We start from the raw sequence: 26,160 nt of genomic DNA, 5'->3' as shown, positions 1-26,160 counted from the left end.
CCTAATTTCTATAAGCTTTGGATTTACAGCACTACAACCACACAGCACACTGATGAACTGTGTCATTCTCTCTCTACTGCACACTTACACCCCACAGTTCGGTCTTCCCATGAGTGCTTGATTCGGTCGGTGTTCCCAAAAAGGTTTTCCATATCCTTTTCTCTCACTGACCTGGAGCTTTGTCAGTATTCATTTGCATATTGTGGACTGCTTAGGTTTAATGTCCTTGTGTATCATGTTTAGAGAAACAGATTACAAAATAATCCTTACTAGGACTCTATGCTGAATTGGATTTGCATCACACGATTCCTGCTTGAGATACAAAGTTCCTGAGAGGAAGATAAATAAACTGTACTCCACCCCATGCTTTCGAATGTCTGATGGATGAACTATTGTTAGAGCTCTCAACAAAGAGTAAGGCTAAATTACAGAAAAAGAAGGAACACTGCTGCCTTGTACAGCACAACTGAACAGTTGTTTTAAAGTGATGCTATCTACAGTAAACTTAAATACATCAATTCAAACGTTTGGGCAGTGCCTTTGCATTAGCTAAAATCCACTTAGCTATGATGCAAACATTCTTGAAAAGACTTCAGCTCAAGGCTATTGATTCATTGGGGCATTTGTTATTTTCAGAGTTTTAATGCAGTATGTCCAATACAGCAATTGCATGTACTGAAGAGCCACTGGAAACTAGAGGATGAAGTAGCTGTACAATATTTACAAATCAGACTCTGCAAGAATATCCTCAGAGAGTTCAACTTATAGGAAAACTCAGCAGCAAACAGATAAAAAATATGACATTAAATACTGATATTAAGGGTTTATCATCATTTTAACTCATACTTCCTTTAAGAAAGCAGTACTTCATTCTTTTTGTATTCTTCTTCATTAAGGGAATTAATCCCAATCATTCATTATCTGCTGAAGAACAAACAGAAACATCATGATTTGGTTTTAAATATATTATCGTCCTGCTTTTTTCTGATGCAGATAGAAAGAAAAGACATTCACACTGTCTTTTTAAACCTCACTTTCATCTCACTAAACCATTCGTTTTAGCTTAGCTTTGCATACGGGCCATTTGGTTTTACACCTATAAAACATTTTTCAAAAATGTGAACTGCAAACAATTCCATCTGAGAAAAGTACATTTAAAAAATGGATTTGTGTAAATTATACAAACCACATTAAATACATATTTTACTTACATACTTACATAAAAGACAGCTTGCACATATATATCCATGCTGTGTAAGTCCTGACAAAAGTCAGCTTTGTAGTTCTAATCAAATAATCTTTCATTGACTTTTGGGGAAATCCATTGCTTTCCAATAGTTCACTAGCCTTCATAAATTGGTACAATAGTTGGACACAGCAATAAAGCAAATACTTACAATGGTAACCTTCCCTTTAAAAAAAAATAGGGGCCACTCTCGTTGCATTTCTGGCGTCCAGTTTCTGATTGCTTTGTTTCACACATTCTGAACACCTCCACCTACTTAATGCTGCAGGTGGATGTTTGTTTTTGGAGGCAGAGGTTGTGATCGTCCTTTAGGTCTTTGCACTAAGAGTAAGCAGTTCCATGAAAGAACTGAAGAGGCTCTCAAGCCAGCCTTGGTTCGCCATACACTGCTGCACCACCTCCTCCTGGCCAGGGTCCTCCGCTGCCTGCTCTATATTGTCTGTCTAGTCAGAAAACAACAGTTATGTTAAGTACCTACATACAGTATCATGGCTAATAATAATGTCTATATAGTGTGTGTGTTCACACTTATACATCAGTGTTGTCACTCTGTAGTTCCAAAGAAGCTACAAAGGACTGGAGAGCTTTTAAATTTATGCGGTTAGTAAGTAAGTCAAATTTATTTATATAGCACTTTTCACAGATAAAGATCACAAAGTGCAAACAGTCAAATCAGAAATACAAATAATAATATAACACAATGATCAAATTAAATAAAAGTTTGTTTGTATAGAAATGTCTTCAGCTGCTTTTTAAGAGTCAACGGAGTCTGGACAGTGTAAAGACAATGGAAGAGAGCTCCACAGGCTTGGTGCCTGAAAGCCCCGATCCCCATGTGCACGTGGGACCAACAGGAACTTCAGTAACTTTGTTAAACCAGCCATATAGGTGGTTTATGTTATATCATTTATTGTATCCCTAATATAATACACACTGGGTATTATAGCAAAAGTGCAGCAAAATCCTTACCTCCTTCTTGCAATGCAGGAAGGTGTGATATTTGTAGTGGTGAAGAGAATGATACAGACTGTATATCCGGCAAATGTCAATCGAAAGTTTCATATCCTGAAAATGGTGATAGAAAAAGAATTGAGTTTCTTTCTACTAAAGTCTTTCATCTTAGTAATTACAGTATTATTTGAAAAAGTACAACTAATGATCAAAGCAACACAAGATTATTATTAGATATTATTATTAGACTCAATTGGCTTCTCTCAAAATGTAAAAGAACCCACCCACCACTTTAATCACACTCTAGATCTTGTTTTAACATATGGCATAGAAACTGAACATTTAACAGTGTTTCCTGAAAACCCTCTCCTGTCTGATCATTTCCTGATAACATTAAATTTACAATAATTGATTACACAGCAGTGGAGAGTAGACTTTATCACAGTAGATGTCTTTCTGAAAGCGCTGTAACTAAGTTTAAGAATATAATCCACCCACTGTTATCATCTTCAATGCCCTGTACCAACACAGAGCAGAGCAGCTACCTGAACGCTACCCCAACAGAGGTCGATTATCTTGTTAATAATTTTACCTCCTCACTACGTACGACTCTGGATACTGTAGCTCCTGTGAAAACTAAGGTCTCTAATCAGAAGTACCTGACTCCCTAAAAACTCCCTGAAAAGCCTTCAGTTAATCCAAAATGCTGCAGCAAGAGTCCTGACAGGGACTAGAAAGAGAGCAGATTTCTCCTGTTTTGGCTTCCCTTCATTGGCTTCCTGTTAAATCCAGAATTCAAAATCCTGCTCCTCACATACAAGGTCTTAAATAATCAGGCCCCATCTTATCTTAATGACCTTGTAGTACCATATCACCCTATTAGAGCACTTCGCTCTCGCTCTGCAGGCCTACTTGTTGTTCCTAGAGTATTTAAAAGTAGAATGGGAGGCAGAGCCTTCAGTTTTCAGGCCCCTCTTCTGTGGAACCAGCTTCCAGTTTGGATTCAGGAGACAGACACTATCTCTACTTTCAAGATTAGGCTTCAACGTTAACAGACCTCTCTGCATTGAATCATATCTGTTATTAACCTCTGTCTCTCTTCCACAGCATGTCTTTATCCTGTCTTCCTTCTCTCACCCCAACCAATCACAGCAGATGGCCCCGCCCCTCCCTGAGCCTGGTTCTGCTGGAGGTTTCTTCCTGTTAAAAGGGAGTTTTTCCTTCCCACTGTCGCCAAAGTGCTTGCTCATAGGGGGTCATATGATTGTTGGGTTTTTCTCTGTATGTATGCTTGTAGGGTCTACCAGAGGTGGGACCAAGTCATTGTTTTGCAAGTCTCAAGTAAGTCTCAAGTCTTTATCCTCAAGTCTCAAGTCAAGTCTCAAGTAATGTCAGGCAAGTCAGAGTCGAGTCTCAAGTCACTGGTGTAAAAGTCCGAGTCAAGTCACAAGTCTGAAACTTTGAATTTCAAGTCCTTTCGAGTCTTTAAAAAAAAAAAACGAAAAAATAATGTTGCAGTTATGCTAAATGTAAATATTAGACCATGTAATTTTTTAATCTGTGTTTTTCTCAACACATGACAAAATAGTGAACTTAGAAAATATACACAAATTGTGAAATTGCACCTCTTTAAAATGCAGCTCAATTAAACCTAGCTCCAAGAATAATTTTCACCGACAGTTCTGAGATAAGCTGCATGTTATTCTTGGATGCGGTTGTAGGACCGGCTTTAAAAATCGCATGACAAAAATATCATACATATTAAAAAAAACTGAATCACCAACGTAGCCTGGAAAACATTTGCTAGTTAGATGAAGTCAGCTATCTCATCTTAGCATATTTATATGCATATTTATAATCATACGGTTCTTGGAGTGAGTGCACACACTCATGAAGTTTAGTAACTTCAGGTCACTGCAACAAGCCCAGGTACAGTTTACCGACGGATGGGTACAGGACCTTGAAATGCACCGTGTAGAAAGTAAAGACCATCGTACGTATCATAAGTTTACCAGTCTCACAAATTGTCGTCATAAATACACATTCGTTAACCGTTTATTAATAGGACCTTTGAGCTCAACGGTAATTAATTAGTAGTGGAAATAATTTCTGGTAGCATCACAGAAATGTAGCAGTGACAATAATACTGTATGCTGTAATCGTACTGGGCAATTAGTGATACAAAAAACCTGTTTTATCCTGTGAATAAAAGTATATGTTTTTGTCAATGTACCATAATAACAGAAGCGAAACGCAATATTGTGTCAGGACAATTCACTATTTATGCACAATAAACAAAGGAGCATAGCGCGACAATTTCTGTTCAGCGCCAGACTTGCTTGTAACCTATATCACCAATTATGTTATGAAAATGACGTATTAACTACAACAGCAGACTGACCTTCGTGTAAATGCTTGGAGCAGACTAACCTGTGAGCTGGAATGTTCTGGGACGTTATATTTGATCTTTGAATGGCTGCAATCCAGGCCATCCGTCGCGTCTTTGTTACTTTGGAAACATGGCTCGAACAATTTCTCTTCAACGACGTAATCCGATAACAACCGATCTCTTTACCCGTCGGCTTCCCGTGGCTGTCATGCGACCGGCTATTGCAGTTAATAATACAACAGCTTCTTGACATTTTTGTGTTTCTTTTTATCGCTGTATAACTGATTTTAATTGAAAGCCTGCGTGCGCTAGTACCGCTTGCCACGAGTTCCCAGAATCCTTTGCGGTTCTACCCGTGAATGACGTCACATTTTCAATCTCTATATAATATGCATGTTAAATTTTATATTTGGGGTAAAATATCAAGTCTTTTCAAGTAAACCGGTTCAAGTCCAATTCAAGTCCCAAGTCATTGGTGTAAAAGTCCAAGTCAAGTCACAAGTCTTAGAACATTTTTTCAAGTCAAGTCTAAAGTCATAAAATTAATGACTCGAGTCTGACTCGAATCCAAGTCATGTGACTCGAGTCCACACCTCTGGGGTCTACTGTACAATATAAAGCGCCTTGAGGCGACTATTGTTTTGATTTGGAGCTGTATAAATAAAATTGAATTGAACTGAACTGAATTAAAGAAAGTTGTACACATAGTAGGTAACCTAAGTATTTAACAAAACTGTGATGTTTCTTAACCCTTGAGGTGATGTTGTGTTTAATTCAATTCAATTCAGTTTTATTTATATTGCACCAAAGAAATAAAACTGAAGGTGAAACTCAAGGTGCTTTATAATGTAAGGTAAACAGCCCATAATACCACAGACAAAACCCCAACAATTGTATGAACTCCTGTAGACAAGCACTTTGGTGACAGTGGGAAGAAAAATCCCTTTTAGCAGAAAGAAACCTCCGGCAAAACCAGGCTCAGGGAGGGAGAGCTACCGCTACCAGCTGAGGGTGAGGGGAGGAAGACAGGACACAAGATTCATGTTTCCTTTTTACAAAAAATGTAACAGTTTCTTTCATTAAAATTAAAAAAAGGTCCCTCTGGTGATGGTGAAGGGTTTTATAGTTAACAAAAACTAAACCTAAACGTGTTAAACTATTTATTTAGTTAAAATAAAAATAAAACCTATAATTTTTAAAATAGATTTAAACTAACAAAAAATGTTTGTGAAAAAGTCAATAGAAATATCCTTAGTGTCTACAAAAGGTTATATGCTTTTCTTTTACTGATTGTAATTGTACTGACTGTACTGAACTGTGTGGATTTTTCTAAATCTTGCCTCTGACATATGCCCTGCACATAATAATTATTAAAAAGATTCAGACTAACTGGTGTGATGATGTACTCATGTAGTGTGCAAAAGTTTTGAGTCCATTATTTCTTTATCGTTAGGAAAATGGGAAATGCATTATATAAGGTAAAACCAGAGTTTGTACAATTCTAAAGAGCTTGACAGTCTGTAAATATTTGGTTATGACCACCTTTATTCTTCAACACAGCCTCACAACACAACTCTCTCAGGCAAGCTACCCTGTATTTATTTTAAGTCGTCTTCAGGAATGATTCTCCAGGCTTCTTGAAGGACCTTCAAAGTTCTTCTTTGGATGTTGGGTTGCGTTTTGTTCAGGTCTCTTTCAAGACCATTACACACTGCCTCAGTAATGTTGAAGTCACTGTCATGCTGAAAAATAAAGCTGTTGCCAATAAGTTGCATTCCAGATGGTAATGTATGGTGGATGAAAATCTGACTGTAGGTTTATGGTTTCATTATTTCGTCAATTTTGACAAGATCCCCCAAACCACTGGCTTAAATCCCTTTTTATACTTGAATGATCCATAGGTCAGTGTTCCACAACCAAAAAAATATTTCCTCTAAAAATGGACTAAAAATTAGTGAAAAAGCAGCCAAGGTCAAAAGAAAAACTTTGAAAAACCTTCAGAGCGATTAGACAGCTGTTGGATAACAACAGATTGCCTTTCAGCTTGTAACACCAGGCACAGGGTATTGACTACATAAATGTGCAGCGTCATAGCTTTTTCTCACCTGCTGCTTAGGAATGCTCCTCTTGATTTGGTTGAGAGTCTTGCGGTTGTAGCCCTCCCCACCAAGGTGAACTTTGACAACTCCAGATTCCACAGGATCTGCTGTCATTTTGGGGAATATATGTAAAGCCTCCTGGATGATGAAAGTAAATTGGCGTCATGAGACAAAGGTCACGTTTAGCTTAAGGCCACAAAGAATCAGATTTCTGCAAAGAAATGTTTTCAGTTAACAAAAATGTATCTGGTTTAACACTTAGACTATGGGGAATCATCTTCAACAAATCTCTAAAACAAAGTGATTTGAGAAGTGCCAAATAAAACCAAAACAGAAGAATATGAAGCTTTACCTGGTGCTGAGCACTCATGTTGACTCTCCTCAACAACTTCTTCTTCTGTTCACTGAGCATGCTATCAATTTTCCTCATGGGCGGGAGGTATAATTCATCTGATGTGTTAAAGTAGTAGAATACTCATTTACTTTTAAACCTTACATTTTAATTCATGTCAGTGCAATTTTCAAAAGACTCTTGAAATGATGCCAAGTAATTTAATTAGTAGTTTTCCATACTGGATACACTAAAAATAACAATAAAGATGGAGCATGCTGTCTTTGTCTTAGCAACTTATTTGCACCATTTTATCTTTAATTATTAAAAGGTCTTAAAATACTTGAAATCATTTGCATGGGTCAGCAGTTCATCCCTATCATAACCACCAAGACCTCGGACAGTCTGAGGTCGTGGTTAAATAGAGTCATTCCATCTATTTAAGGGAAACAAAACTGAACATAATGCATACGAGATGAAGGCCTATCAAAATAAAACAGGAAGTAACTAACACTAGGACTAGGACTAAGATATACTGACTTGACATAATTAAACATGGAAACCAGATGAAAATGGAGAAAGGACAAAGGAGACCACACAGACACGGGGACATAAATGGGACATAATGGGGAGACAGAAAGGAATCACAAAACAAGATAATTTAGAATACAAAAAGAGAATAATACATCACAATGGAAAATAACAACCTACTAACATTACCAAATAAAAAGGCTTAACACAAGAGTTCTGAAAAAAGGAGCCAAACCCCACAAAAAACTCAAAATACCCAGGACAATGACGGGTTATTGTTTGTTTTACTCTATCCCTCATTTCAGTTATGCACTGTAAAATATAATATTGTGTTTAATTAAAAATATCAAGTAGACTGAGCTCAATTTTTATCAATTTGTTATTAGAACTCAGTTTAAACTCCTAGGACCTGCGTCCACATATGTGGACATCACATTTTCGGTTGTCTAGACCAAAATACTACATTTTGCTCTACAAGGGCCTGATCCACTTACGAGGACATTATACTGCCACTGTTCTATCGAAATTTTAAACAAATATCCTCATATGTCAATCTCATTTTTCTCAGGAACAAAAATTAGGTAAAAAAAAAAATCTGGTAATTCTTTGTTTTTACATTCATCAGGTGCCAATCAGCCCAAATAGCAAAGAAAGCATGCTGTGGAAGAGTTCGGGTCTTAGGAGGTTAAGTAAGTTACCAGTACTTTTTATTCAAAAAGCTGATAAACTAAGTTTATTTGAGTTGTCTTAAATTAGGAAAACTAAGTAAGCAGGAAATGTTGCTTCTCAGTGAGGAAGAATAAAACGATATGGTTTGAAAATGCCATGTCGTCCCTCACACAGCTCAGTCCACATGTTCATGATGCCTGCTTTTTTTCTGGAATATGTTGAGCAAACCTGGAGAAGCTTCAGCTCAAGAGATCATTGTTGTCATTGCTGTGATTCTTTACGTGATACTCTGACTTGGTGAGTAAATGTTTACTCTTATTCAAACTGTTTTTGTGGCTTCTCTCAGTTTAGCACCAGGTTTATGAACTTGCTAGCTAACTGGTGTTAGCCTAGCATTGCTGCTGCCTCTGGGCTCATGTTACTTAAAAATTAACCCCACAGCTTTAAAAATGTTATATGAAAAGCTCTCTGTGAAATTTTCTGTTGACTGTTTGAAACAGAAACGTGAGCAGCTACTTGATAAGATAGGGTGACCATATTTTTTTAATGGTGAAATTAAAAAATGTGATATAGGCTTTTACAAGTCAACAGGGGCAAAAAAATAACATAAAAACCTCTGGAATTAAATAATGGTACAGAAATAAGGCCTCATCTGTATAAGAAAGATTACCAGTACCGGGACGGTACGAGGGAAAGTTTTTTGCAGTTTGTCTGCAAAGCTGCAGTTGTGCTTTGGCATCTTTTAAACACCACTAGGCACTGCTGCATGCTGTCTCTCCCGTCTGTGAGCACAGAACAACAACTCACAAAGCAGCAGCTCAGGGATGGAGTCACACATATGGGTCCTCTGTAGGAAAAGCCGGACATTTTCATTCATCTTGAAAATCCCCCTGAATGCCCCAGACAGAACATGATCTTTTCCTGTCTTCTCTTATTAGACTTGAGATATGACTGCACTATGCTGTTGCTGACGACCCCAGTAAATTCTACAAGACATGCTGTGTAAGTAAATACAAACACTGAGAGTTTGGTCTGCATTTATTCAAAGATCATATCCCATAGACTTAGTTTAGAGGGACCACACTGTCTGCACTGTATATAGTGAAGTCTGCAAGTTTTTGAACAGTGCAATTTGTTTTGTGCCCAAATTATTTTCCAGATCATCAGAATGAAAGTTATTGGCCATGTTTGCAGAGCCCTTTTTAAAAATATGCTTTCATAACATTAATGTGTGTGGGGTGGTGGTCACGGCTATCCAGACTGACAGGTGGGACACTGAATGCCAGCTCTCCGGTGGGGACGGAGCCTGAGGTTGTCTAAATTGGGGTCTATTCTATAGTAAATGAAGAAAAAATGTTTTAAGAAAGCAAATATGTTGGTGTTCTAAAAAATATGTTTGTTTGCTTGCAGGACACCAGGAGAGATGAGTCCTCCGTCACAGATTGTCAGTGAAGATGGTCGCCTGCAGGTTCAAGCTCATTGCATCTCCAACCCACATCCACTGCCACTGTACTGAAGGGAAGTTAAAGACTTTCTTCTGCACCTACATTTGGATCACCTCGATCCATGATAGTCATTCAGGCAGTGATGCCTGGACTGGAAACAAGCCATCCTTAAAATATTAGAATATACCAGCTCCTGTGTTGGAATGAAAAACAAATGTGTTGTTTAAACTACAGACAATAAATACATTTTATATTGATTATATCAGTAAGGTAACTTTCAAAACAAAGTTGTGGTAGGCCTAAACTTAGTTTCAGAATAATTAAATCTGAGACTTTGTTTCATTGTAAGATTATAACAATGATGGTAATATAACTGTTTGTTGTTCAGCAGAACAGTGTCCAGCATGCTGGCTCATATACCTTTTTACATTTGAAAATAAAAGTTGGGCTGATTTTAACACCATCACAAGAAGTGATGTTAAATGTTAATTATTCTTTTGAATCATACTTGCATTCAGCGTTATATTAATATAAGTGTTGTACTAGAGATGTCAAATATGATAAAACATAATGCAGGGCTCTAGAGTGCGACCAATTTGTTCGCAAATGCGACCAAATTTTTCAATGGTGCGACTAAAAAAAACCCTAGGTCACACCGGTGCGACCAACTGTTTGAGTAAAAAAAGAAAAGTCTCCATGTGGTCAACAACAGACACACATTATGCCTCTATCGTGATCTAAACCAATCAGAGATAGTCAGGAGCGGGACCTCTCTGATTGGCTGTGGTCCTGTTGAAAGTGCAGGTGGATAGAGAGAGGTGGGTAGCTTAAATAAAGCAGTAAAGCTCAAAAACTATTTCAACAACCACCAAACAGTAAATGAGAGCAGGTAAACGGATTCCACACAAAGACGTAAACACAGAGCGGACCTGACGCATCAGAGTCAGTGAGCTGTCGGCTTTCTCACCCGACGGCCCGTACACGGACACGCCGTCGGGGCTGAAAGCCGACAGCTCACTGATTGTGATGCGTCGGCGGGTCCGTGGTTTGTGTTTACGCCTTTTTTTGTGCTGGATTCTGAGCTGCAGGTTTTATCTCTCTCCAACCAAAATTCACTGAACCAGCAGCAAAACAAGATCCAAACTACAATTCACATTTGATAAATGTCGTCAGGAATTCCCTCCGACTTTTGCTGTTTTGCTTCCACCACAATAAAAATCACACTTCATGCACAGCTCTCTCTCTCTCTGTACTTCAAGAACAGTTTCCCGTCTCAAATCTCAATTTTTGCATTATTCATTCGCTTATTACCCTACCAGTCTACCGTCGTTTACAGCACAGTCTGCTGCTGTCTTTCTTTTTTCTTTTTTTTTTAGCTTAAATGACCTCAGACAAGAATATACTGAAGAAATGTATACTTTTTAAAATTGTGCAAAATTGCAGAATATTTTTAGGGTTATCTGCTACAAAAAGGCAAGCCAGTAAAATCTGCTTCATGTTTTTCTGTTTATCCTCAGTTACTTTGACACAAAGGCCTCTGCTGTGATGCTCACACCTCTGATAAAGTCTCACATGTATAAGTACTGATAAATGATCAGAAGCAAAATTGAATCAAACCGGGACCTTGTGAATCGGAATCAGATGGATTATAGAAATCAGTGATGATACCAAGCCCTAGTGAGTAGCCTAGGCCTGACAGAATGGATGTAGCTGTGGGTAATGAGAAAAGATGAAAAGAACGATTGATAACTTTTTTGTTAAGTTAAGGCCTGATCCGTCAGAAATTCATAGCCAGCTCTGATACAGAGCCATCAATCTCTGAGCGCTGAAAAAGCAGCAGTGTATCCAGAAAACACAATATATGCTGCGATAAATGCACTGCTCAAGAGTCCCCTCTAACACTGCCTTTCTGTGGCAGGCAGCAGCAAACAGGTCGTCAGAGGAGGTCAAGATGATGATTAAGTTTAGCATTGTCTCGCTCTGCGGTAGAGTATCACTTCCTGATCTGCCATGGCTGACGGCCAGGGGGTCAAGGTCCACCGAAACACAGCATTCCACCCGCAAGCTAATGGGATGTGCGAGCGGTTTCACCGGTCACTCAAGGCCACACTCCGGCTTCCTTAACAGGTGACGACTGGGTCGACCGTCTTCCTTGGGTTTTGCTGGGATTGCGTAGCGCGGTTAACGAAGACCTCGGGGAATTCTTAACTGAGACATTTTGGACTTTGGCAGGAGGTTGTCTCTGTTGACAGACTTAAGCCAGCACATGTTCTGCAAGATGATCAGGTGGTCCCGGCCCAGGCCCCTCTCCACGGCCGCCCACCTGCCACCGGGCTGATGGATTCTGCCTTTTCCCCTAGGAGCGCCCCACAACCAATGGAGCCCGAGTTGTCTGCAGCTTTTTCTGACCGCCAGTGCCAGCCTTGCTCCCGGGCTGGGTTTCCCTCAGCCAGTTCCCCACCCCCCCGGTTCAGCCGTTCAGGCCGTTTGCTTAAAGGGACTAGTTCTGCTGGTTGTTAGGGCATGTGTGGTGGACCACTAGAGGGCTCCACTCACACCCAGTGTTGAGGAAGTGTGTGTTGCTGTGTTTTGTGGCGCGATGTGTTCAGTTGATGTTGGAGAGGAATAAAGAAGGAGTGAGAATTAAGAGCTCTGTGTCGTATATGCTTACCTCCACAACATGACTTAATAATTGATCAACAAATCGATTTACTCTGCCTTACAGAAACCTGGTTGCAGCAGGATGATTATGTTAGTTTAAATGAATCAACACCCCCGAGTCGTTCTAACTACCAGAAACCTCGAAGCACAGGCCGGGGGGGAGGTGTGGCAGCAATTTTTCACACCAGCCTATTAATTAACCAAAGACCCAGACAGACTTTTAATTCATTTGAAAGCCTGATGCTTAGCCTCGTCCACCCCAGCTGTGAAAATCAGAAACCAGTCTTACTTGTTATCATCTATCGTCCACCTGGGCCTTACACAGAGTTTCTGTCTGATTTCTCAGACTTTTTATCTGATTTAGTTCTGAGCTCAGATAAAATAATTATTGTGGGTGATTTTAACATCCATGTAGATGCTAAAAATGACAGCCTCAACATGGCATTTAATCTGTTATTAGACTCAATTGGCTTCTCTCAAAATGTAAAAGAACCCACCCACCACTTTAATCACACTCTAGATCTTGTTTTAACATATGGCATAGAAACTGAACATTTAACAGTGTTTCCTGAAAACCCTCTCCTGTCTGATCATTTCCTGATAACATTTACATTTACAATAATTGATTACACAGCGGTGGAGAGTAGACTTTATCACAGTAGATGTCTTTCTGAAAGCGCTGTAACTAAGTTTAAGAATATAATCCACCCACTGTTATCATCTTCAATGCCCTGTACCAACACAGAGCAGAGCAGCTATCTGAACGCTACTCCAACAGAGGTCGATTATCTTGTTAATAATTTCACCTCCTCACTACGTACGACTCTGGACACTGTAGCTCCTGTGAAAGCAGATGACTCGTAAGCTGGAGAGGATCATCAATTTAGCCTGGAGAAATAGTTTGTTGCGTTATAAGAAAGCCCTCCACAAAGCCAGAACATCTTACTATTCATCACTGATTGAAGAAAATAAGAACAACCCCAGGTTTCTCTTCAGCTCTGTAGCCAGGCTGACAAACAGTCAGAGCTCTGTTGAGCCAACCATCCCTTTAACGTTAACTAGTAATGACTTCATGAACTTCTTCACAAATAACATTTTAATCATTAGAGAAAAAAATTACCAGTAATCATCCCACAGATGTAATATTATCTACAGCTACTCTTAGTACCATTGATGTTAAGTTAGACTCTTTTTCTCCAATTGATCTTTCTGAGTTTTGGAATGGTTAAAAAGCTATGTAGGGAATAGGCAACAATATGTACAAATAAATGAATATAAATCTAATTTGATGGATATAGCTTGTGGAGTACCTCAAGGTTCAGTACTGGGTCCAAAAATGTTTATTATGTACTTAAATGATATCTGCAGAGTATCGGAGATTTTAAAGTTTGTAATATTTGCAGATGACACAAATATACTGTGTTCAGGTGTGGAGTTGCCACAGGTTTTGGGGATGATCACACAGGAATTAACGATATTAAAGAAGTGGTTTGATATAAATAAATTATCATTGAATCTAGATAAAACCAAATTTATGTTGTTTGGAAACCAAAAGAAAAACATCGAAGTAGAAATATGTGTTGACAATGTATATTTAGAAAGAGTAAATGAAATAAAATTTCTTGGGGTGATCATTGACCACAAGCTCTGTTGGAAGCCACACATTACTTATGTTCGGGGGAAATTGGCACGGGGCATTGCCGTCCTGGGGAAAGCAAAGCATATGTTGGATCAGAAAGCACTGCACATTTTATACTGTGCTTTACTACTGCCATATATGAGCTACTGTGTAGAGGTCTGGGGAAACACATACAAAAGTAACACACAAACAATAACTATAATACAGAAAAGGGCCATTAGATTAATAAATAATGTAGGGTACAGGGATCATACAAATGCACTCTTTGTCAAAATGCAAGCTATCAAATTCCAAGACTTGGTGAAGCTTAAAACAGCACAAATAATGTATAAAGTAAGAAATAAATTGCTTCCCAAAGAAATCTGTAAATTGTTCATAGAAAGAGAAGGTGGGTATAACTTAAGAGGGAAATGGAATTTAAAAATACAAAGTGCTAGAACAACTTTAAGAACTATGTCTATCTCAATTGCAGGAGTTAAATTATGGAACAGTCTAACAGAAGAAATAAAAGACAGTCAAAACATAAAACAGTTTAAAGTAAAATATAAAAACCTAATTTTAAATAAGTATAAGAATGAAGAAAACGGGGTTAACCCAGGACGGTAATGTTGCTGGTAATGGTGTTGCGGTTCTTTTTTGTTTTTTTGTTTTGTTTTGGTTTGTTGTTTTTCCATAACTTGTGTATCTGCAAATATACACATTCTGTATTTTTCATATGAAAGAAACTATACTGTGGTGGGGCTTGCTAATTTCTTGTTTTTGATTTATGTATGTTATGTTTTGTTTTACTTCATATGTTTCATATGTTTGTTTAATTTAAGACAAAAAAAAATTAAATGAATGAGAGGTAAAACTTGAGGGGGTAGGGACAAATAAGTAAATACTTCAGCCTACTCCTTTTCAAACAAATAATGGAATGATATTTTGTAATGATTGTGAAGGCACATGTTTGAAATGTTTGAAATAAAAATGAACTGAACTGAACTGAACTGAGTTAACTTCAATAATTACTTCCTCCAAACCATCAACATGTCTTTTAGACCCCATTCCTACAAAACTGCTCAAAGAAGTCCTGCCATTAATTAATTCTTCGATCTTAAATATGATCAACCTATCTCTAATGATCGGCTATGTACCACAGGCCTTCAAGCTAGCTGTAGTTAAACCTTTACTCAAAAAGCATCTCTAGACCCAGCAGTCTTAGCTAATTACAGGCCAATCTCCAACCTTCCTTTATATCAAACATCCTTGAAAGAGTAGTTGTCAAACAGCTAACAGATCATCTGCAGAGGTTTATTTGAAGAGTTTCAGTCAGGTTTCAGAGCTCATCACAGCACAGAAACAGCTTTAGTGAAGGTTACAAATGATCTTCTTATGGCCTCTGACAGTGGACTCATCTCTGTGCTTGTCCTGCTAGACCTCAGTGCAGCGTTCGATACTGTCGACCATAATATCCTATTAGAGCGATTAGAACATGCTGTAGGTATTACAGGTACTGCGCTGCAGTGGTTTGTATCATATCTATCTAATAGACTCCAGTTTGTGCATGTAAATGGAGAGTCCTCTTCACACACTGAGGTTAATTATGGAGTTCCACAGGGTTCAGTGCTAGGACCAATTCTGTTTACATTATACATGCTTCCCTTAGGCAGCATCATTAGAAGACATAGCATACATTTACACTGCTATGCTGATGACACCCAGCTCTATCTGTCCATGAAGCCAGATAACACACACCAATGAGTTAAAGTGCAGGAATGTCTTAAAGACATAAAGACCTGGATGGCCGCTAACTTTCTGCTTCTTAACTCAGATCAAACTGAGGTTATTGTACTCGGCCCTGAAAATCTTAGAAATATGGTATCCAGGGGCGGATCTAGAAGGGTGGCATGGGGTAGCAAGTACCACCCTAAAATGATCCCTTGCCACCCCAAGTGCCACCCCAGTTTTGCATATGACAGTGTTGTTTATTAAAATAAGATAGCATTAAGAGTTTGAGCGTAGTTACTGTCAACAGTGAATATAAATACTAAAACTGAATATATTGGATAGTGTCTCCCCCTCCACCATTAACAAATGGTTCAGCCCATAGCAGGACCGGCTTTTTTCTTATTTTCAGTAGCAAGCGATGCTTATGATTGTGCCAGAGCACATTCTGAACAACACCATGGGAATTTCGCTTTTTACACAGGTGGGTGGATGTTACACTCTGGAAATGGAAGGAAGGTGAGTGTTATTAACCCTCTGTGGTCCACGGACACGCTGCACCTCCAAATCACATGACTGATGTAAGCTGATACAGCAACAAGCTGCAGCCACGCTGAGTCTCTGTTTCAGCCACATTGAAAATTCAGACTTCAAAGTTTTTAAATTTTAATTACAGGCCAGTAAATCCAGAGTTATGATCATATATATAAGCCACACTTTTTTCTAAATACTGTCGTCACGTTTTTGTGTGGGTGTGTTTTAAGCGTTTTCTAAGGACAGCGCGAAAACAGTAAAGAAAGAAAAAAAGCCACCTCTTTCCTATCGGTGGAAAAATGCACCATGTCGACCAATTAAAAAAAACAGTCAACACGTAGGATTTGGTTGTTTAGGAAGAGGGAAAAGGACGGTAACGGCAGTGAGAGAGAGCGAGCGAGTGAGAGAGAGAGAGTTTAGATGTGGGAGATTTGTGACGTTTAGTGTGGAGTGTTTACTTAGTGTGTTGTGTAGTTGTTCTGTTGTGTAGTCGTTTTGTTTTGTGTGTCAGTGAGGGCACTAATGAATGTCACAGAGGCACATTTGTAAGCACTGTCACTAAGTAGAAAACCAGTGATACACCTGCTGTTGTCAGGCCTGCAGGTTTGTCCCTGTGCTCTTTTGTCTGTTGGTGGACAAACTTGTTTTTTTACTGGCACACATCATTTGTAGGGCATCTTATTGCAACACCTGATTGTTCTCTTATTTTAATTTTCGTAATATGTTTAAATGGTTGTAGAAAATGAAAGAAACGGCAGGTGTATTGGCTGCATTTTTAGATAAATAGTTGTTTATGTTTACAAAATGTACAATTTATATTTGCATTTCAAGTTATAAAAATTTACTGTTTTTTTTTTTTACAGTAAAAAAATACTAGTAGGATTTTAAGTTCTTTGTGTGGTTTCAGATCAGTAACACTAATGCAGTATGTCAGTGAAAAAAACAACTAAATTCAGTTGAGCTGAAAAGACACCAAACAAGGCAACGGGGGAAAAAATAAAATGAAACAATCTGAGGGTGAAATACAAACGTAAACTCAAAAGGAGTCAAAAGTGGCCGGTTGTATTTCAGACCTCAGAGGGTTAATCCAACAAATCATGAAAAATTAGGTTTAAATTTTTGTTCATGACAGTGCAGATTTCTGACATTTTGTGTAATTTAAGCTGTAACAATGTGATTGTTTTCTAACAGTGTGAAACATAAGTTAGACTTGTGTTTGTAAATGAACCGCCCCATGTTGTGTAGCTTTCTGGATTTTATAATTGTTGTGCTAAATATTTATTTATTATACAGGCTATACAGTACATAACATCAAAACTCACATGTTTTATGTAACTAAAGTGTGTAATTATGTGGGCTACAGACAATAATTAAGTTCTAGACTATATTTATATGAAAAACGTGTATACTTACTGCATTTGAATTATTCTAACCATATGTAACCACCTGCATATGTGTTTGGAAAAAAAAAGGCTTCGATTTTGCCACCCCATTTGATTTCTTTGCCACCCTCATGCCACCCTAAGAAAATTTCTCTAGATCCGCCCCTGATGGTATCTAAGCAGATTCTTACTCTGGATGGCATTACCTTGGCCTCCAGTAACACTGTGAGGAACCTTGGAGTCATTTTTGACCAGGACATGTCCTTCAACGCACATATTAAACAAATATGTAAGACTGCGTTCTTCCATTTGCGCAACATCTCTAAAGTTAGAAATATCCTGTCTCAGAGTGACGCTGAAAAACTAGTTCATGCATTTATTACTTCCAGGCTGGACGACTGTAATTCATTATTATCAGGAAGTCCTAAAAACTCCCTGAAAAGCCTTCAGCTGATCCAAAATGCTGCAGCAAGAGTCCTGACAGGGACTAGAAAGAGAGAGCAGATTTCTCCTGTTTTGGCTTCCTGTTAAATCCAGAATTCAAAATCCTGCTCCTCACATACAAGGTCTTAAATAATCAGGCCCCATCTTATCTTAATCAGGGCTCTAGAGTGCGACCAATTTGGTTGCAAATGCGACCAAATTTCTCCATGGTGCGACTAATAAAAAATACTTGGTTGCACCGGTGCGACCAAGTAAAAAAAATACTTGGTCGCACCGGTGCAACCAAGTATTTTCTCGGAAAAAAAGTTTCAGCAACCCTGAAAGTCTCCGTGTGTTCAACAACAGGCACACATTATGCCCATGTCGTGTTCTAAACCAATCAGAGATACTCAGAGGCGGGGACCTCTGTGATTGGCCGTGGTCCAGATATTCCTGCAGACCTACTTGTGTTTACGTTTGAAAGTGCGGGCAGATAGAGAAGGGTGAGTAGCCCAGGTCAGAAGTGTATGAAGTTGGTATTGAGAAAATATGAAAAGAACAATTGATAACTTTTTCGTTAAGTTAAGGCCTGATCAGTCCAAAATTCTGAGCCAGCGCTCTGACACGGAGCCATCAACCTCTCCGTTTTTGTCAAACACTGGTCCGGAGACGGCATCAGAAAATGAGCCACATACGATCGACTCCCAGCCGGAGTCCACTGAAAGTAAAAGTGAGAAAATGTATAGATTTCGAATCGAGTGGCTTGACCAGTTTCCCTGGCTAAGATACAGCCAAGCTGACAATATGATGCACTGCATTTATTGTCGCGAGTGTGGAAAGACCATGGCCGGCAACACAGCATTTGTCACTGGTGCTAATACGTTTCGAATTGAAACGCTGAAAAAGCATACAGCATCGAGAAGACACATTATATGCCGCGATAAATGCTCTGCCAAAATGTCCCCGCTCCCCACTGCCTTTCAGCGGCAGGCAGGAGTAAACAGGTCATCGGAGGAGGCCGAGATGATCATTAAGTTTAACATCGCCTACAATATTGCAAAAGAAGAAGTTCCGTTTACTAAGTTCAAGTCAGAAATAACTCTTCACAGGAAAAATGGCTTGGACATAAACCCCACATACAGCAATGATGTTGCGTGCGCCCAGTTTATAGGCGTAATCGCTGACACACTGAAAAAAAAGACGTCAGTGGAAATTGCGAACAGTACATACATGGCCTTCCTGATCGATGGAGACACAGACATCGCCACAAAAGAATGTGTCATTGTGTACGCTCGTATCTTGCAAAAAGGAAGACCAGCGAATATACTGATTGGACACATTGAGGTCCAGCATGCTCATGCCCAAGGTAAGCCATGTCATGTCACGTAGCCTATGTATATGATTAATAATATTACGTCGTGTTACTGAATTAACCATATCTAGCATGTTCTTATCATTGAAAATTAAACATAGCAATAATACATGAATATAGAAACTCAAACTGAAAAAGACTGCATTGTAAACTCTTGATCTGATAAGTAAATGGTATTTTTTTTTAATTTGTTTAGGAATTTATGCTGCCTCAAAGAAAGCATTTGCTGCTCTTGGGGACCAGTGCAGTAACTGGTTGGATAAAATCATTGCTATGGGGGCTGATGGAGCTGCTGTTGATTTGGGCAGCAAAGGGGGTGTCAAGTTAATCATTTTGAAAGGTTGTTAGTTAATCATTTACAAATCAAAAAAAACGTGAACATGTAAAACTGCGGTGTTAAGTAATGCAGTTTAAAAATTTGGGTACGCCTAACTTTTGTGCTCGTGCGCCTAAATTTTATTTTTAGGCGCACCAGTGCAACCATGGCAAAAAGTTAGTCTAGAGCCCTGTTAATGACCTTGTAGTACCATATCACCCTATTAGAGCACTTCGCTCTCGCTCTGCAGGCCTACTTGTTGTTCCTAGAGTATTTAAAAGTAGAATGGGAGGCAGAGCCTTCAGTTTTCAGGCCCCTCTTCTGTGGAACCAGCTTCCAGTTTGGATTCAGGAGACAGACACTATCTCTACTTTAAAGATTAGGCTTCAAACTTTCCTTTTTGCTAAAGCATATAGTTAGGGCTGGACCAGGTGACCCTGAATCCTCCCTTAGTTATGCTGCAATAGACATAGGCTGCCGGGGATTCCCATGATGCACTGAGTTTCTCCTTTCTAGTCTTGTTAGATTGTTAGTTAATCATTTACAAATGAATATTGTCTGTATGGACAGCAATTTTGCCCCCTTAAAAGTGCACATGTGAAACTGGTTTTAAGCGATGCTGTTGAAACATTTGGGTGCGCCTAACTTTTGTGCTGGTGCACCTAAGAAAAAAAGTTAGGCGCACCAGTGCAACTGTGGCAAAAAGTTAGTCTAGAGCCCTGTAATGTGATTTTTTTTTTAAGTAAGTTACCACAAATTGTTATTTAATTTAGTTGAACTTGAAATGTTTGTCAGTGGGTAAACAATTAGTACTGCACAGTCAGAAACATCAAGTTATTCTTAGTACTGCATACTTGCAATGAATGAGTGGTCCTAACAGTCATAAGTAAGCTTTACTTAGTGTTTTTAAGGCAACGAGTTTGCATAGTTTTTTTGATTTCTGGGAACTAATTAGATTTTACAGTGTGATGCTGCCCTGTGTTCCTCATGCCTTGTTAAGTTTTCACATGTTAGTGTATCCATTCTTTCTTACTTCCTGTTTTATCAGTTAGTCTTGAGTGCACTGTCTTGTTGCAGCTCTGCTCCCCAGGTGATTCATCTCTGCTCCAGTCACCCTTCTGTATATTTATAGTTGCTGTCTTTCTCTTAGTCTTTGTCACATATTGTCAGCCCTGTGTTTTATGCTTTTTTTCCACCTTCTGTAGTTTCTCCAGGCTCTTGGATTTAGTTGCCCTTTTAATTGTTTTCCTTGGACTGTTCTGCACATACAACTTATAGGTACTCTTTAAGATTTATTTGAATTAATTTGATTGGGGATTGGTTAATTGGTAACTCTAAATTGCCCATAGGTGCAAATGTGAGTGTGAATGGTTGTCTGTCTCTATGTGTTAGCGCTGCAACAGACTGGCAACCTGTCCAAGGTGTACCCCGCCTCTTGCCCTAAGACAGCTGGGATAGGCTCCAACCCCAACCCCACCCCCGCGACCCTGACAAGGATAAGTGGAAGAGAATGGATGGGTGGATGGGTGGACAACACCGAAGAGAATGGGTCAACGTTCTTCTGTCAATAATATAGCAACTCCATCTACTTAGTTCAACGACTGTTTTTGCCATCAAATGCAAAATGAGCTAATATATTTCACCAAATACTAAAATGGCTCAGTTTAAACATTTGATTTGTGTTGAAATGCTGAATAAAAATGTGAAATTTCCAAATACTGCATTCTGTTTTTCTTTGCATATTACAAAAATTCTTGGAATCATACAGACAGACATGCATGCATGCATTCTCCATTTTCTTGGAGAATGCTTTTCTCTGACTTAAGACTACAGTGTAGTTTGAACTGAGTGCTCACCATCTGTGTCCTCTAGGGCTTGAATCATATCAGGGTCAAGTGCTGTGCTGACCAACATCTCCACATAGCTCCTGAACATGTCCCTCATGGCTCGACTGTTCACTCCACCCCGCGCAGGCCCTAAAACACAAAACCAGCTGCACAGAGGCCTGGACACAGTAATCGTTGGTTGAAGGCAATGGGTTAAAAATAAATGTGTGCATCATATGCACTCAAAGAACAGCTGACCTTCATCATCACTGAGTAAGGAGTAGTCGGACTCAGATGAAGAGGACAGCACCGCCTTCAACCATTTCTTCCTTTTCTTGGGTGGAGGCTCAGCCTTGTCCTTTGAAGTCTTGGCTCTTCCCTGAAATGCCATCTTTATGTCTCCTCGGTTCTTCTCTTCTTTTAATGCCATTGTATAATCTCTGTTGACTTGCTCCATGTTCTCCTTTCTTTCTTTTTCCTGAGCTTTCTCCTTTTCTTTCGGCTCACCATCTGTCTCCATGTCCCTCTGCTGTCTGTCCTTCTGGTCTCTGTGCCTCTCTCCCCATTCCCTCTCCCTAAGTTTTTGTTCTCTCTCTCTCTCCTGTTTCTCCTTTTCTATCCTCTCCCTCTCTTTTTGTTCTCTCAGTGATCTTTCCTTTTCTTTCCATCCTCTCTCTTGGTTCATCCTTTCCCTCTGCTCCCTATCCTGTTTTTCCTTTTTCCTTTGCTGCCTCTCTTTAAGTTCCCTTTCTTTTTTCTCCTTCTCCCTTCTTTCACTCTCACTTTCCATTTTCACATCTCTGTGACCCCTCTCATTTTGTTCTCCACCATCTTTTTCTTTCTTGTGCCTCTCTTCTTCTTGTTCTTTGCGATCTCTCTCCTCCTTCCTTTCTCTTTCCTTATGTTCCTTTTCTACTTTTTTCCTTGTTTCTCTCTCTCTTCTTTCTCTTTCTCTCTGCTCCATTAGCTCTCTTTCATTCCGTCTCTCCTTGTGTCGACTATCTATTCGAGGTTGGCTCTGATTGTGAATGGTCAGCAGCTGTTTAGGTAGAGGCTGGCGTCTGTCAGTCAGTAGACATGAGGAGAGACACTAACTTAATTGGTGTTTGTCTTAAGCACAGGCACATGAAACATAGATTAATTAAAATGTTGAAATTAGTCACTGAATTGTTTTTGTGTGGTACAGTCTATGTGTGTTGAGAGTTCATCAACAAGTTTTATGGGAGGGGGGAGTCTGGGCCTGGTAATCCAGGGTAACCTTGATGCAGGCCAGTTCTGGTTACACTTTCCACTCAGTGTCTTTCTCTCGCCTTACCTCAGAGTCAGGCCAGCTCTGTGCCATGGCTTTCGTGAACACACTCTGACGTAATCTTTTTTGTTGACATTCTCCAAGAACTTCACATATAAACGCTGGTAGTGCACTTTGGCATCACCAAAGTAACCCAAATACTGAGAGAACAGACAACAATTAATATGTCATAAAGAGATATATTTGTAAAAATTCTAATGTTGCAAAGAATATAATGATCCATTCTACAGAAAACTGCTTTAATGTTACGTTTTAATAGGCTGAGAAGAGAAAAACGTCAAGCATCAAAGAGACTGGCTCTGGGAACAATACCAGGTCTGTGTTGAACTGTTTTGAACCCAGAGCTGTCCACCAACAGTTTATGTCCTTAAACATAAACTACGTCTTTTTGAAAAACTCACGTTACTTGTTGCACAGAACTGCCTTTGACCATCTTTGATCTCTGGGCTGAATTTCTGGAGCAAAGCTTTTTGCACCCTCCAGATAGGTGGAGGCTCTCGGCCTGTCTGCAAGGCCATCTAGTGATACAGACAGACAGTCAGCATATATTATGGCTGGTAAGTTATCTATTCAGAACACATACTTCCTGAGGCCTGTGGCATGACTCACCTTAAGAGTACCAATGTCCTCAGTTCGCACCACAAACTCATCCCGCTCACGGAAGATTCCCTCACCTCCACTCTCACTGTCTTCTTCTTCACTCTCCCCAGCGATGGCAGCATCAGCCTGCTTCTTTGCCAGGTGAAGGGAGGTAAGACGCTGGGATTGTGGGGCCTCCTCTGGCGTTGGAGGTGATGGTGGGTGAGAGGACAATGAAGAGGGTGAGGAGGATAAAGTGGAAAAGTAAGGCAACCCAGCTTCAGGTTCCTGATCCTGATCAGAGGATGATGGGGGAGGTGTGGTGGATGGGGGCGGGGTCGATTGGCCGAAGGGAAGGTTGAACAGCGGTGACGATGGGATGACTGGTGGCGAGGTGGAGGGGGGTGGGGAGGTGGCTGCAGTTGAAGCCTGCTGGTAGGAGGATTGCTGCATATGCTGATCAGAAGAAAGATCACTTAGACTGACTTCTTCCTCATTCTGTTGGACTGGTGGTGGAGAAGGTACAGAGATTGACGGGGGAGGGAGAGGCGATGGTGATGAGTATGTGAGCGGTGAGGAGGAGATGAATGGTGATGGAGGTGCAGGAGCAGGCACACGTCCTGATGGTGAATCTGAAAGAAAAGGCACAGGGTGAGTTTATAATATTACTTGAAAAGACTTCGGGCATACCGGGCATTTGCTCGGTGGCCCGGTGACTTTTTTTTTTCTTTGTAACGGCATAAACAATGAAAGGTGGTGGATTGGCCAGATGCTGGTCGGTGTGTAAAAATAACTCAGTTGTTTGGTGGTGGCTGTGGCGGTGCTCAATAATAATAATAATGATGATGGATTGCATTTATATAGCGCTTTTCGGGGCCCTCAAAGCACTGTACAAATGCCACTATTCATTCACTCTCACATTCACACACTGGTAGAAGCAGCTACAGTTGTAGCCACAGCTGCCCTGGGGCAGACTGACAGAAGCGAGGCTGCCATATCAGATTCACTTCCTCAGATTCAGTAACATTAGCAAGTGGTGGAGGCCAGCAGGTGGATGAGAGAAAGGGGAGGCAGGAGGACAGACCCGAGGTGGCCAAGATGTCAGGTGAACTGAACTTCAGGTAAGAAGTTATGACCTGCAGTCTATCAGGTTCAGATATAAACCAAGTTTAGGTGGAGTTTATTTTTGTTGTGCTGAGTTTTTACAGTCAGTTACAATAACTCGTACTGTGTGCTAGCTAGCATGATGGAGTTTCTATACAGCTGGGTGGTGCTATGATGTTACTGATAGTGAACTTTATTTAATTCATAAGGTTAGTTAGTAGAGTTGCCAACCGTCCTGTAAAAAGACGAAATTGTCTCGTATTCAGAGAAAATATTACGCGTTTCGTGTTGAGGTGAAAAGGAACACAGTTTGTCCCGGACTTCAGCTACAATGAAAAAGACACAAAGCTGGAGTTATTCTGTGTCTTTGCTGCACAGCTGCCTCTTCTTCTCTCATTCTCTCCCCTGCCTCTCCTGTTGCTACTTCAATCATGAAACTGATCAATGATCAGCTGATCGTCTCTCTTGTTTATTTATCGCCCACTTTGCACCAGAAAGAGGAAACCAGCGGTTGTCGCACTAAACAACAGCAGCACGTTTAAGCTTGATCAGCTGTTGTTAGAATTTATTTAATATTAATTTCTAGTATCAGCTGATGTTTGCTGGAGCCACAGCTGTAAAGCTGCTGGTCATGATATCGGTTTAGATATCTGGTGAGAGGGAAACATGAGGATGAAACCAGGAGATGTCCTTACTGAACCATCAGAGCTGAACAGGTGATGGAGAAACAGGTTTACCTTTTAGGTCACATGAATGAGTTGAAGTTATGAACTGTTTCTGAGAGACAAATAACACCAGGATCCTTTTCTAAGCAGCTGACAGCTGGTAACTGTGCAGGGGCGGGTCTAGCAAAGTGTTGCCAGGGGGGCAGGTAGGGCATTGACAGGGAGAGGGGGGCACAAAGAAATACTTTTCTTTCTTATTCTCATTTAAAATATCTCGCTTTTATTAAATAATTATCTAAATCTTACAACCAAAGTTTTTATCTGATGTAAAATGTATAGAAATCATACATATAACATCGAAGCAGCTGGAATCCACAGCTGTGTGTGTTCATGGAGCTGCATGTTCACCTGCTGGACGTCACTACCTGACAAGTTTAACTGTCTTCAGAACATTGCAGAGGCCTTACTGACAGTATTTGGCTCTACATGTCTGTGTGAGCAGATTCTCTCATATGAGTCCTCAGGTAGCCTCTGAATGCTGGACACTGGGAGACCTGTGTCTCTGAGTGGGAGACCAGAGATCACATTAACATATGTCTCTGTATTAACAAACATGCCATATTGGCCCAGTTTATTATTCTTATCATTGTTGTGAGGAGACCATAAATAGCATTTACATTTTCTGTTGTACAGTTCATTTGCTGTTATGGATAAAAAGTGTCTTTTTCTTTGTTTCAAAATAGCTGATAACTATTCGCTGACAGCTGCCAACATCTGTCAACAAATATAATTCTATAAAGTTGTTCTATATAGTGTGTAACTGTTAATACAGAGCGTTATTACATTTATTGCTAATGCAATCATATGGCACACTGACTTCTGAGGAAATTTTAAATGGCACTCATTATCAGAAAGATTGCCGACCCCGGATCTAGAGAATTTTGTCGTGTCCAAATTCATGGGCTGCATCCTCCTGAGGACC

The 26,160-nt window shown here is 39.8% G+C and overlaps 1 protein-coding gene across 9 annotated transcripts in view; it reads right to left on the bottom strand.

The window, feature by feature from the left end:
• Window positions 1-224: 224 nt before the first annotated feature.
• The window catches only part of prr12b (proline rich 12b), a 64,256-nt gene continuing 38,320 nt past the window's right edge, over window positions 225-26,160 (bottom strand). For 5 of the 9 annotated variants that reach the window (XM_082530412.1, XM_082530414.1, XM_082530413.1 and 2 more), the window contains 9 exons: window positions 23,440-24,041; window positions 23,232-23,348; window positions 22,837-22,970; window positions 21,780-22,582; window positions 21,552-21,671; window positions 7,038-7,135; window positions 6,692-6,823; window positions 2,216-2,311; window positions 225-1,689 (listed from right to left, as the gene is read on the bottom strand). In XM_082530412.1, the coding sequence (XP_082386538.1) occupies window positions 1,555-1,689; window positions 2,216-2,311; window positions 6,692-6,823; window positions 7,038-7,135; window positions 21,552-21,671; window positions 21,780-22,582; window positions 22,837-22,970; window positions 23,232-23,348; window positions 23,440-24,041 (2,237 nt within the window). In that variant the 3' untranslated portion in view covers window positions 225-1,554. The other 4 variants (XM_082530415.1, XM_082530416.1, XM_082530417.1 and 1 more) reach the window with 4 other exon arrangements.

The sequence above is a fragment of the Aulonocara stuartgranti genome, assembly GCF_965226115.1.
Source record: "Aulonocara stuartgranti genome assembly, chromosome: 4".
Classification (NCBI taxonomy): Eukaryota; Metazoa; Chordata; class Actinopteri; order Cichliformes; family Cichlidae; genus Aulonocara; species Aulonocara stuartgranti.
Note: the sequence above shows the minus strand (reverse complement) of the source record. Positions and strands in the feature narration are given on the sequence as shown.